The sequence below is a fragment of the Pristiophorus japonicus genome, chromosome 3 (assembly GCF_044704955.1).
Source record: "Pristiophorus japonicus isolate sPriJap1 chromosome 3, sPriJap1.hap1, whole genome shotgun sequence".
Lineage (NCBI taxonomy): Eukaryota > Metazoa > Chordata > Chondrichthyes > Pristiophoridae > Pristiophorus > Pristiophorus japonicus.
The window spans coordinates 95,409,636-95,422,821 of NC_091979.1; the positions used below are offsets into that span (position 1 = coordinate 95,409,636).

Sequence of the window (13,186 nt, forward strand, 5' to 3'; positions counted from 1 at the left end):
TGTGTTAATTGTCATGGATTCTTCCGATTAGAAACAAAACCGATCTCTGATCCATCACAAATCAACATTCATGAGACTACAGTAGAACTGAGCTTTACACTGGCACTGATGAACCCGCCTTAACTCAGTGGTTCTCTAAGAGATGATACAGAGAGGAGCATACCTTTAGCTTGTATTAGCTGGAAGAGGAAACCACTTTTCAGCATTCTTTCATTTTTTTTGTTGGTTACGATAGCTCTCATGGAAGGGACTCAAGACACCAGCAGGGACTTTTCACATCACTTGGAAATGTCCAAAACATAATTGAATTACTTTGAAGTGTAGTCGTTGCGCTCTAGATTGTTGTGCACAGCAAGATCCCACACAACCGTGCGATTAATATGCAGTTCATTTTTATATTGGTGATGAATGTTGGGCACGAGCAGGAAAAACCGCTGCTCTTAAAATAGTGTCAGTGAATCACCTGAGCTCCTGCATATAAATGCATATGTTTTGATAGGCATCAATAACAGATGCTGCATTTTGCAACATTTGCACAGTTTTGTGTCATAGTTTTAACTTCCTCCACCCATCAGAAATGTGGCAGTAGAGATGTTAAAATAGAGGTGATGATACAAAGATGGGTGGGAAAGCAAGTTGTGAGGAGGTCACAAAAAATCTACAAAGGGATTATAGACAGGCTAAGTGAGTGGGCAAACATTTGGCAGATGGAGTATAATGTGGGAAAGTGTGAGGTTATCCACTTTGGCAGGAAAAATAATAAAGCAAATTATTATTTAAATGGAGAGAAATTACAAAATGCTGCAGTACAGAAGTGCCTGGGGGTCCTTGTGCATGAAACTAAAAGTTTGTATGCAGGTACAGCAAGTGATCAGGAAGGTAAATGGAATGTTTACTTAGGGGATGCAGTATACAAGCAGGGAAGTCCTGCTACAACTGCACAGGGTATTGCTGAGGCCACACCTAGAGTACTGCGTACAGTTTTGGTCTCCTTATTTAAGGAGGGATATACTTGCATTGGAGGCAGTTCAGAGAAGGTTCACTAAGTTGATTCCTGAGATGAAGGGGTTGACTTCGAAAGAAAGGTTGAGCAGGTTGGGCCTATGCTCATTGAAGTTTAGAAAAATGAGAAGTGATCTTATTGAAACATATAAGATACTGAGGGGGCTCGACAAGGTAGATGCAAAGAGGATGTTCCCCCTTGTGGGGGAATTTAGAACTAAGGGGCATAGTTTCAGAATAAGGGGTCACCCATTTAGAACTGAGATGAGGAGGAATTCTTCTCTCAGAGTCGTAAAGCTGTAGAATTCTCTGCCCCAGAGAGCTGTGGAGGCTGGGTCATTGAATATATTTAAGGTGGAGATAGACAGATTTTTAAGTGAAGGGTTATGCGGAGCGGGCAGGGAAGTGGAGCTGAGCCCAAGATCAGATCAGCCATGATCTTATTCAATGGCAGAGCAGACTCAAGGGGCTAAATGGCCAACTCCTGCTATTTATTATGTTCTTATGGTCTTAGGTGGTAATTGACATAGTTGGAGACTCATTAACTTTGTAAATCAAGGTCCTATAATGTACATAAGACCAATAATTGTGATTGCACATCATCATTATCATCATCATCATCATCATCATAGGCAGTCCCTTGAAGTGAGAATGACTTGCTTCCACACCAAAAAGGTCACAGGTGTTTCAATGAAGGACCTAACATTCCAGATCCCGAACTACACCTTGAAGGGTGGAAGATGCCTGTGCGTGGATTTTTTTAACGTGTGGTGGCCGTTGCACATCAGCCACCACACAGGCTTGACAGGGCTAGGTCTTGGTCCAGTGGCAAGGATTACCCAAGACGATTGGAGACCACTGGGCTGGGTGAGTGGCTGTCATGGACACTCTGCTCAGTTAAACCTGGTAGAACAGCAGAAGTGTTCCAGAAAGGAAAGTGCTAAAATGATTTTTTGTGAGGCCAGGAAGAGCAGGAATGCTCCTCCTAGCTCCACCAGAATAATGTGGGCCGCTGCCACTTGGGCTTTCCCACCTTTTTCTCGGCCTGGGTAGCCTCCAGACAGCCTGATACTGCTTCATATTAATTTGGCTCAGCCCTTTAAATGGACTGGGCCACCTGCCGACACTATCGGGCGGCTTAAAATCTACTCCAAAGGAAATGCATATTTAAAACTAAAGCAACCATTTTCTATTGTTTGTAGAGGACCTTTGCCAGCAACAGGAAATACCTTCTAATTGATTGCAGAATGTTGCTAAGAGCAATGTGCTTCCAGTTGACCTTTGAATTTGCTTATTTACAGCAATAAGACCTTGTGGCTTATCTCACATAACAAGAAGAATCTAAAATGAATCTGATTTTAGATGTTCAAGTTCCTGTCCAGCATTCCCCTAAATTATGCTGCTTGGCGGTGTTTAGTATTTTTGGTTTGCAGCGGAGGTGGAAGAGAGGAGAGCAAGGGAAAATTACAATACTTACCTTGGTTGTTTCTTTCTGTCTTCTCTAGTCAAATAACTGAAGTTGTGGTAAAGAACAAAGTTGTACATAAAGTGTTGGGGAAGATCACTTTTTGATTGGTATACTAAAAGGGCAGTTCTCCTTGGCGTTTTTTTATTGGACCTTGTTTTTGGAGAATTCAGGTCCATTAGAGAAGTCGTTATTGGCTTTTGGCTATCTCCTGTAAGTGGTCACGTAGGTGCAGCAGGGTATGTGGCTCAAAGTAAGTGGCCTAATTTTGGATGACTCATAAAGTGAGCTTATGAAGTGGTTGAGTCAGAGATGATTAAGTTTACTATGTTAGCTAGGCCATGTGAAAATTTTAAGCACGTGGCTGTTAGTTTACATCTTTGTTTCATATTTTACGTAAATGTTTCACAGTTTATTTTCTTTAAAATGGAGTTTGGGCATATTTTGTCCATAATAGATAAAAGTTGAGCTTTAAAGGATAATGTGGCATACATTGGTACTACATTAAATACTTGATGTAAAAATGTTAATATGCTGGATTTTAAGTAAAACTGGTCTGTTATTTCAGGTTCAGAGGAGATGATGAAAGAGAGAGAGAAATTAAAAAATGCGAGCAGTTTGCAGATTAAGGAAGAGCCTCCCGAGACACCTGAAGAGAAATTAAACAGCTCTTGTTCAGCAACTAGCTGTGATGATTTGTGCAAAAGTGATTCAAAACGGAGAAGTAGCACTAACCTGTTCTTGCAAAAGCCAGGTTCTTTTTCTAAACTGAGTAAGCTGTTAGAGGTAGCAAAAATGCCTCCTGAATCAGATTTTGTGACTCAGAAACAAAATGTGAACCAAGTAAATGCCACTCCAACGTCATCTCCTAGTCATTGTATCTCTCAGAACTCCATCTCAAGTTCCCAGCTTACAATTCCATCTGGCAACTCAGAAAAGATAGACTCGTGTGCAAACCTCTTTAACCCACTGATAACTGGCACAGGGAAACTCTACAACTCTCCTTTACTCCAAAATGACCAGTTGCTGAAAGTACTTACAGAGAAAGGTGGACAGTGGTTTAGCCTCTTACCAAGAATGCCTTGTGATGAATCTTCCATCACCTGTACAAACGTGCCTCCAACCTCCTCACAACAAGCGGCACAATCTCAATTTAATTCCCAATCTTCGTCCTCATCTCCACTTTTGGGTTCAGGATCCCTGCAGAATCCACTGGGGCTTAATCCTTTTGCATTATCAGCACTACAGGTATGAATTCTTTCTTTATGTGTACGTAGTTAGTATCTTACCTAGCTACTTTAATTACAGAAAAATTAAACTTCCAGATTTTTCAAGTATCAGATCTAGATATTTTCTGTTTCTCAGTTGCCAAACGAGTTGTTTTAGAAATTGGAAAAAATTATTATTACTAAGAACAATTGGAAGGGATTAATTTACTTTTCCTCTTGTATGTACCATTTGTCATTTTTTGAATGATATGTTACGCAGGTTTTGCTAATATTCTTCTGAAAGATGTACAAGGAAGCTGATATTGTTAACGGTTCTCTCTCCACAGGTACTGTCTCCCACTCCTTCAAATCTGCCATCATCACCCCTCTCCTCAAAAAACCAACCCTTGACCCCCTCTGTCATTGCAAACTACCACCCCATCTCCAACCTCCCTTTCCTCTCCAAAGTCCTTGAACGGGTTGTTGCTTCCCAAATCCGTGCCTATCTTTCCTGGAACTCCATGTTTGAATCCTTCCAATCAGGTTTCCGCCCCTGCCACAGAACCGAAATGGCTCTTATCATAGTCCCAAATGGCATCCTATGTAACAGTGACAAAGGTGAACTATCCCTCCACATCTTTCTCGACTTGTCTGCAGCCTTTGACTTGGTTGGCCACACCATCCTCCTCCAACGCCTCTCCATTGTCGTCCAGCTGGGTGGGACTGCACTCGCCTGGTTCCATTCTTAGCTACCTAATCGTAGCCAGAGAATCACCTGCACTGGTGTCTCTTGCACCGTTACCTCTGGTGTCCCCCAAGGATCTATCCTTGGCCCCCTCCTGTTTCTCATCTACATGCTGCCCCTCAGCGACATCATCTGAAAACACATGTCAGTTTCCACATGTATGCTGACGACTTCCAACTCTACCTCACCACCACTTCTCTCGACCCCTCCACTGTCTCTAAATTGTCAGACTGCTTGTCTGACATCCAGTACTAGATGAGCAGAAATTTCCTCCAACTAAATATTGGGAAGACCGAAGCTATTGTCTTCGGTTCCTGCCACAAACTCTGTTCCCTAGCCACCGACTCCATCCCTCTCCCTGACAACTGTTTGAGGCTGAACCAGACTATTCGCAAACTTGGTGTCATATTAGACCCCAAGGTGAGCAACCGAGCACATATCCACGCCTTTACTAAGACCGCCTATTTCCGTATCTGGAACATCGCCCGAATCCACCCCGCCTCAGCTTCTCTGCTGCTGAAACCCTCGTCATGCCTTCGTTACCTCCTATATTTGACTATTCAAACACACTCTTGGCCAACTTCCCACATTCTACCCTCCGCAAACTTGAAGTCAACTAAAACTTGCATCGTGTCCTAACTCGCACCGTCCCATTCACCTATCACCCCTGTGCTCACTGGCATAAATTGGCTCCTGGTTAAGCAATGCCTCGATTTAAAAAATTCTCATCCTTGTTTTCAAATTCCTCCATGGCTACACCCCTCCCTATCTCTGTAATTTCTTCCAACCCCACAACCCTCCAAAATAGCTGCGCTCCTCAAATTCTGGCCTCTTGAGGATCCCCGATTTTAATCGCTGCACCATTGGTGGCCATGCCTTCAGCTGCCGTGGCCCTGAGCTCTGGAATTCCCTCCCTAAACCTCTCCATCTTTGTACTGCTCTTTCCTCCTTTAAGCGTTCCTTAAAATCTACCTCATCTGACCTAATATCTCTCTGTGGCCCGGTGTTAAATTTGGTTTTATAATGCTCCTGTGAAGCGCCTTGGGACGTTTTACTATGTTAAAGGCACTATACAAGTACAAGTAGTTGTTATTTTTGTTGTTGTCGGAAGAGTTCATGTTTGTTTTTTGTTTGACCCCCCCCCCTCGTGTCTTTGGGGAAGTAGCTCAACTCTGGTTTTCCCCAGATTTCTTGGCCATTATCTGGAGCTCACCATTTAGAGAATAATATAGGAGAATCTGCATTATTCTAGTTCAGCAGTGCATCAATATGTTGCTTCACAAGGCCAACAGGAAGGTGTCATTCTTAGTATTCAGTCACAGAGCACAGATAGCATAACATTTTAATTTCACGTATCATGTTACTGATCTGGAAAATTAAATCCATTGATTTATATTTAACTATGTCCATACATTATTCCAATACATAATCAGGAATAAAGTGCCAGTTAAAGTTTGTGATACATTTCTAAAAAATAGAGAGAACTCTTCATTCAGCCTTCACATAAATGCCATTTGAAGAGATGGTGAGGAGAAAAATAGAGATGAAGAACACTGTATGACTGTTAATGAAATTCATGCCATTTTGTAGTCATTTTGATCAAGTATACTTTTTATTTCCTAATGTTTTTGGTCACAGTCAGATTTTCATGGAATATTCAATTTCCAAAGTTGTTGCTATATTCTCAGCTGATACTTTGTTTTTCTACTTTGAAGCCTATCTTGGGCGCTACTGTATAGTTTCTCTCCATTTTACCCCATATGGCCTTTTCAAGCTCATCTGATCCATGAGATCCACTTCCTACTCCGTTGGCCCCATTCCCACTAAAGTGCTCACCATCGTACTTCCTTGGATGCCTCATGGTTGACATTGTTGATGATTTCAGCTTCACAGGTACTGTTCCTCCTCCCTTTCAAAACTGCCTTCATCATCCCTTCCTCAAAAGAAAACCCTCCACGCTTTTGTCCTTGCAAACTACTTGCAAATTTCTGAATAATGTATCAATTACCATCTTATCCTTCCCAACTCTGAATTGTAGAAAAGTAAAACTCTAGGAGTTGTAGACACCACGGCAATGTCATACAGGTACAACAGTTGTAAATCAAATCAACCACTCCATTAAGATCACAAGATGCTGGAACATAACCGGAGCATTGCACAGCTGAAATGGCAGTGTCTTAAACTGGAACAACCATTAGCTAGAGTGAAATATAATTTTGGATCCACTGTTCAGAAATCAGCTGCAGTAAGTTAATGTACTTGGCTTTTGACAACGCCCAAATAGTCATTCACTCGAGGCATTGAATATTTGTCATTAACAATTACCTTATTTTGATAATATTTCTCAAATGTTTCCTCTTCCTGGCATCCCAAATCAGGTATACACTTTGGGCTAGAAATTGGGTATATTTACGCCTCGTGGGCACTAAATGCCTTTGCATATTGGGCGGGAGTTTAGTGGCGCTACAGCATTACATCCTGATCTGCATGACGCCATCACCGTACACATTGCCCCGTTAGCGCCCGGACCCGAAATTCATTTTCACCCCCTGCAGCAGCGCCATGCAAAAGCACCGACAGCTGCAGGAGGCGTGGATCGTGTGACCGGCCGCTACCGGGACGATGATTAAAGGCGAACTGGTCAAGGTAACTTTAAAAAGAAAACTTACCTTTTGTTGATGCTGTTTTCTTCGTGGGCTCGTACCATGATCGTTTAGCCCAGCACTCTGCTTGAATGCTGGGCTGATCGTGTAGATTCGCTGCTTCCTTGGTGGTCCGCTTTAAATTGCAGAGCCTGTAGCAATGGTCCTTCCCTTTAAGGGAGGGAAGTGGCCTTTGTACGCGGTAGTGCGACACAGCTCAGTGTGCAGCAGTGCTGAGGATTCGGCCCCATCTGTGTCCTTTAGTGCTCCAAGAAGGAAGTGGAGTGCTTGGTTTAGCGCTACACTTCCTTCCTGGAGCGCTAAAGCCAATTTTTTGAGAGCGGGAAACATTAGCGCCTGCCGCTAAGTTTCCCGGCTTTCAAAAGCTACTGCCCCCAAACAGCTGATAATGAATTTCTCCCCCTATGGGTGCTTGTAATACCAGCTTAGGTAGAGTTCTCAAATCAGCAAACCCCAGTGCAATTTGGTCTTTCATGATAAGTCTTCGATAAGGTACCACATAGCAGACTCATGAATAAGGTAGGAGCATATGCATAATTTTGAATTTTTACCTGTTTTATTTAAGCCTTATATATACCCTTACGCTGATTAAAGCAGGCCCTATGCCTGCTTTTACCAACCGTAAGAGTTACATGGGCATTTGTTGGGCAAATAGCCCAACTCTGCGCCAGCAATACTCATTTTTCAGGCGGTTTGGATGCTCTGTCAAGGCGTACCTTGACAGATCGCAAGTTCCGGATTTCGGACATGCGGAAATCCAGAAGTTGCGGGGCCTTTCAAATGGATTATGACGGCATACTCTGAGAGTACGTCGTCACGGTGACCACAATTTCAGGGCCATTAACAAACTTGTGGAATGGGTGTATAAATGGCAAAAGAATTTCAATATAACCAAGTGTGAGGTGGTGCATTTTGATAGGAGGACTGAGGACGCCATCTATGCCTTGGAAAATAAATGTGCAAAGGGATCTAGGGGTACAGATTCACAAATCATTAAAAGTAGCAATGCGGGTTAACAAAGCCATGAAAAGTGCAAACAAAGTAATGGGGTTCAATTTCACGAGGAATAGAATTCAAAAGAAGAGAAGTTATGGTAAACTTGCATAGAACCTTGGTTGGACCACATTTGGAGTACTGTGAACAATACTGATCTTCATATTACAAAAGGGATATAGAAGCACTGGAGAAAGTGCAAAATAGATTTACAAGGAAGATACTACAACTGAGAGGATAGAACTATCAGAAAAGACTGAACAGGTTGGTTACCTGTTCTCTAGAGAGGAGACCTGGTCGAGGTCTTTAAAATTATGTAGGGTTTCAATTGGGTAGAAGTAGAGAAGATGTTTCCACTTCTAGGGAGTCTAAAATTAGGGGCTTTAAATAAAACATACGTTCTAATAAATCTAATACAGAATTCAGGAGAAATCTCTTTACTCAGAGTGGTGAGAATATGGAATTCGCTGCCACATGGAGTGGTTGAGGTGAAAAGCATAGATACCTTTAAGGGGAAGCTAGATAGGTACATGAGCGATAAAGGAATAGAAAGATATGTTGATGGGGTAAGATGAAAAGGTGAGCGGAGGCTCGTGTGGAGGGACGAGTGACCCATTTCTGTGCTGTAAAATTCTATGTAAGTCATCTCACAATTGTTAGTATTTATGTACGAGTCTCCAGGCGGTAATGACAAGCTTCTGAACTCTGCCATGGGGCAAGAATGCTCGTTCAAACAATTGGGAGACTTTCTCCCATGTTCTGATTTCCCATGGGCAAACAGTGAATTGCTGGTGAGGTTCCCCTTCCAGATGATAAGGTATTTTGAAATTAACCAGGTGTTGCTCTTCCCCACACTTTCCTTGTATACTGACATCTGATTCAGCCAGTCAGTCACAGACTGCTCCATTGTTATTGAACATAATGAGCTGCTTATACTTTCTAATACTAATATCTAATAAAATAATGAGTGTCACAATGGCAATTGTTTTTATCAGTGCTTGATGCTGGCAAGCGTATCAAATTGAGCCTGTCTGCTGATAGGCTTTTCCCATTGGGAGACTTATCATAGGGCTTTTCCTAATTCCTATCAGTTATTTAATTCCACCCTTCTCTTTATCCTAGATCCTGCTCCTGCCATGGGTTTATATACTCTTCCTTGGATATGGCGTTTGATTAGTGGATCAAACGAGCTACTCTTTGGTATAGTTTATAACCCCTTCCTGATTTACTGCAAAATGAACAGCGGTGAATTATCGAAAGTTAACTTTATTCAAAGATTAAGCAATCATTTTTTTTAAATCACTTTCAGCTCCAACTGTGTGAAGGACACGAAAGCCATTTCCACAACGACAGCTGAAACTTAAAACATTTACACTCCACTCGAGCCTCCTCCTGTCTTTCCTCATCTAAATCTATCAGCATAACCCTCTGTTCCCTTCTCCCTCATATGCTTGTCTGGCCTCCCCTTAAATGTATCTATACTATTCGCTTCAACCACTCTCTGTGATAGCGAGTTCCACATTCTCACCACTCTTTGGGTAAAGAAGTTTCTTCTGAATTCCCTATTTGATTTCCTGGTGACGATCTTGTATTGATGGCCTCTAGTTAAGCTCTTCCTCACAAGTGGAAACATTCTCTGTATCCACTCTATCAAAATCGTTCATAATTTTAAAGATCTTTATTAGGTCACCCCCTCAGCCATTTTTCAAGAGAAAAGAGACCCAGCCTGTACATCTTTTCCTGATATGTATACCCTCTGGTGTCATCCTTGTAAATCTTCTCCACACCCTCTACAGTGCCCCTATATCCTTTTTATAATATGGCAACCAGAACTGTAAACAGTACTGTCAAGTGTGGTCTAACCAAGGTTCAATACAAGTTTAGCATAACTTCCCTACTTTTCAATTCTATACCTCTAGAAATAAACCCTAGTACTTGGTTTACTTTTTTTTATGGCCTTGCTAACCTGTGTCACAACTTTAAGTGCTTTGTGTATTTGTACTCCGAGATCCCTGTGTTCCTCTATCCCACCTAGACTCGCACCCTCCAAGTAATAAGTGACCTCCTTATTCTTCTTACCAAAATGTAATAGCTCACATTTATCTGTGTTGAACTTTATTTGCCAATGATATGCCCATTCTGAAAGTTTATTAATGTCCTCCTGTAATTTGTTGCAGTCCTCCTCAGTATTGACTCTTCCCCCCACCCCCCACCCCCCGCCCCCGCCAAATTTGGTTTTATCCGTAAATTTAGAAATTGTGTTTTTGATTCATTAAACCGTTAATATAAATCGTGAACAAGTGGTTCCAGCACTGATCCTTGTGGAACACCATTATCCTCCTTCTGCCACTGAATGCAGTGCAGAAGCTACCCTTTACCCCTACTCTCTGCTTCCTGTCTTTAAGCTAGCTAGCTATCCATTCTGCTACTTGTCCTCTGATTCTGCATTCTCTATCTTGTTCATCACTCTATTATAGGGTACGTTATCGAAGGCTTTTTGAAAATCTAGATAAATTACATTTTACTGCATTACCATTGTATACTCTGTTACCGCTTCAAAAAATTCATCGAGGTTGGTCAAGCAAGACTTTCCCTTTTAAAATCCATGCTGACTATTCATGGTTATATTTTTGGTTTCAAGATGTTCTAGTTTCTCCTTTAGTAGGGATTCCATTATTTTTCCTACAGATGTTAAGCTAACTGGTCTATAATTCCCTGGACATGTTCTATCCCCTTAAATATAGGTATTATGTTAGCTATCTGCCAGTCCTCTGGCACTACACCTTTGCCTAATGAATTATTAAATATGCGTAGTAATGCCTCTGCGATCTCTTCCCTAGATTCTTCTAAATGCATGGATGCAATCCATCCAAATCGGGGGTTTTATCCTCTGAGTTTGATTAGTTTATTTACTATATCCCCTCTTTTTATTTTAAATGCACTTATCTCATTACTAATCTTATCATCCAATGTGATGTCCACCTGTTCTATCTACCTGGTAAATACTGAAGCAAAATAATTATTTAATATTTCGAACATCTCTCTATCGTTACCTGTGGTATTATCCTGTCTATCCCTTAATGGCCCTATTCCCATCCCAATCTTCCTTTTTTTTATTGATGCGCCTGTAAAACATTTTACTATAATGTTTTATGTTCCTTGATAATTTAATTTCATAAATTTCATAATTTCAGCGAATCCTCTGCCTTCCTAATTGTTTTTTTGACTTCTCTCCTAATCTCCCTTACCTGCTGTCTATGTACTTAATGTAAGCCTTTTTCCTTACCCTCAATAGTTCCCTTATGGCTTTATTCATCCATGGAGTCTCATTATTGTTTAGTTTGTTCTTTCCTTTTAGCTGAATATATTGTTCCTGCACACTGTTGAACACCATTTTAAAAGTTTCCCATTGCTATTCTACATCGTTTTTTTGCCAATATTGTTGCCCATTTTAATTTCCCAAGTTCTTTTCTCAGCCCCTCAAAATCAGCTTTTCTACACTCCCTATTACCCTGTTTTTCGTCATACTTATGTCCTTCTCAGTTATCATCTTAAAGCGTATTATATTGTGGTCACTATTGTTTAGAGGTTCCACAACTTTTACTTCTCTTATCTGCTCTGGTTCATTCTCTATTACTAGATCTAATAGCGAATCCTCCCTTGTTGGGCTTTTTACATAGAATCCTAGAAATTTACAGCATGGAAGGAGGCAGCCTCTCATGCCTGTGCCGGCCGACCAAGAATTATCCAGCCTAATCCCACTTTCCAGCTCTTGATCCATAGCCCTGTAAGTTACGGTACTTTAAGTGCACATCCAAGTATTTTTGAAATGTGGTGAGGCTTTCTGCCTCTACCACCCTTTCAGGCAGTGAGTTCCAGACCCCTACCCTCTGGGTAAAGAGATTTCCCCTCATATCTCCTCTATACCTCCCTCCAATGACTTTAAATCTATGCCCCCTGGTTGTTGACCCCTCTGCCAAGGGAAACAGGTCCTTCCCATCCACTCTATCCACGCCCCTCATAATTTTATGCACCTCAATCAGGTCTCCCCTCAGCCTTCTCTGTTCCAAAGAAAATAGACCCAACATCTCCAATCGTTCCTCATAGCCAAAATTCTCCAGTCCAGACAACATTCTTGTAAATCTCCTCTGCACCCTTTGCAGTACAGTCACATCTTTCCTGTAATGTGGTGACCAGAACTGCACGCAGTACTCCAGCTGTGGCCTAACCAGTGTTTTATACAGTTCAAGCATAACATACTTGCTCTTGTATTCCATGCCTCGACTAATAAAGGCAAGTATACCATATGCCTTCTTAATCACCTTATCTACCTGGCCTGCGACTTTCAGGGAGCTGGGGACCTGCACTCCAAGGTCCCTTTGTTCCTCTATACTTTTCAGTGTCGTACCATTTAATGTGTATTCCCTTGCCTTGTTAGACCTCCCCAAATGGATTACCTCATACTTATCCGGATTGATTTCCATTTGCCACTGTTCTGCCCATCTGACCAGGAGATTGATATCTTCCTGCAGTTCACAGCTTTCTTCTTCATTATCAACCACACAGCCTATTTTAGTGTCATCTGCAAACTTCTTAATCATACCCCTAACATTCAAGTCCAAGTCATTGATATTTACAGGTTGTACCTCTCCAGTCCGTCATCCTTGGGACCCGACCGGGAATTTTACGAAACACGGGAGGTCACACTGCAGGTGTTTAAAAGGCCAATTGATTTTTTTTTTTCCTTTGTTCTTTGCCTCGTCGCCCGTTTCTCAGTTTTTGTTTGCCCCAGGACTCTGAAAGCAGTTGTGGAGTCGGTCTGTGTAACCGAGGCTGAGCAGCAGTACGAGGCTGAGCAGCAGTACGGGGCTGGTGCAAAGACCCCGCTCTAAGCCGGGTCTATGCGTTGCGGAAAGAGGAAGAGGGGGGACGGAGATCTATTACATGCCATGGGCACCATTCTGCACTGACACCTCGATGGAGTACGTGTCGCTGAACGACTTCGCCTCCGGCCACCACATCACCACCTACAAGCTGCCCCACCGCATCGACAGCACCAGCTTTGTGGTGTACGACGGAGCGGTGGTCTTCAACAAGGAGCGCACGAGGA

The 13,186-nt window shown here is 42.1% G+C and overlaps 1 protein-coding gene across 11 annotated transcripts in view; it reads left to right on the forward strand.

The window, feature by feature from the left end:
- The window catches only part of LOC139259802 (bromodomain adjacent to zinc finger domain protein 2B-like), a 441,395-nt gene that overhangs the window by 365,428 nt on the left and 62,781 nt on the right, over positions 1-13,186 (forward strand). For all 11 annotated transcript variants that reach the window (XM_070875573.1, XM_070875574.1, XM_070875583.1 and 8 more), the window contains one exon: positions 3,036-3,715. In XM_070875573.1, the coding sequence (XP_070731674.1) occupies positions 3,036-3,715 (680 nt within the window). The remainder of the gene's footprint in view (positions 1-3,035; positions 3,716-13,186) is intronic.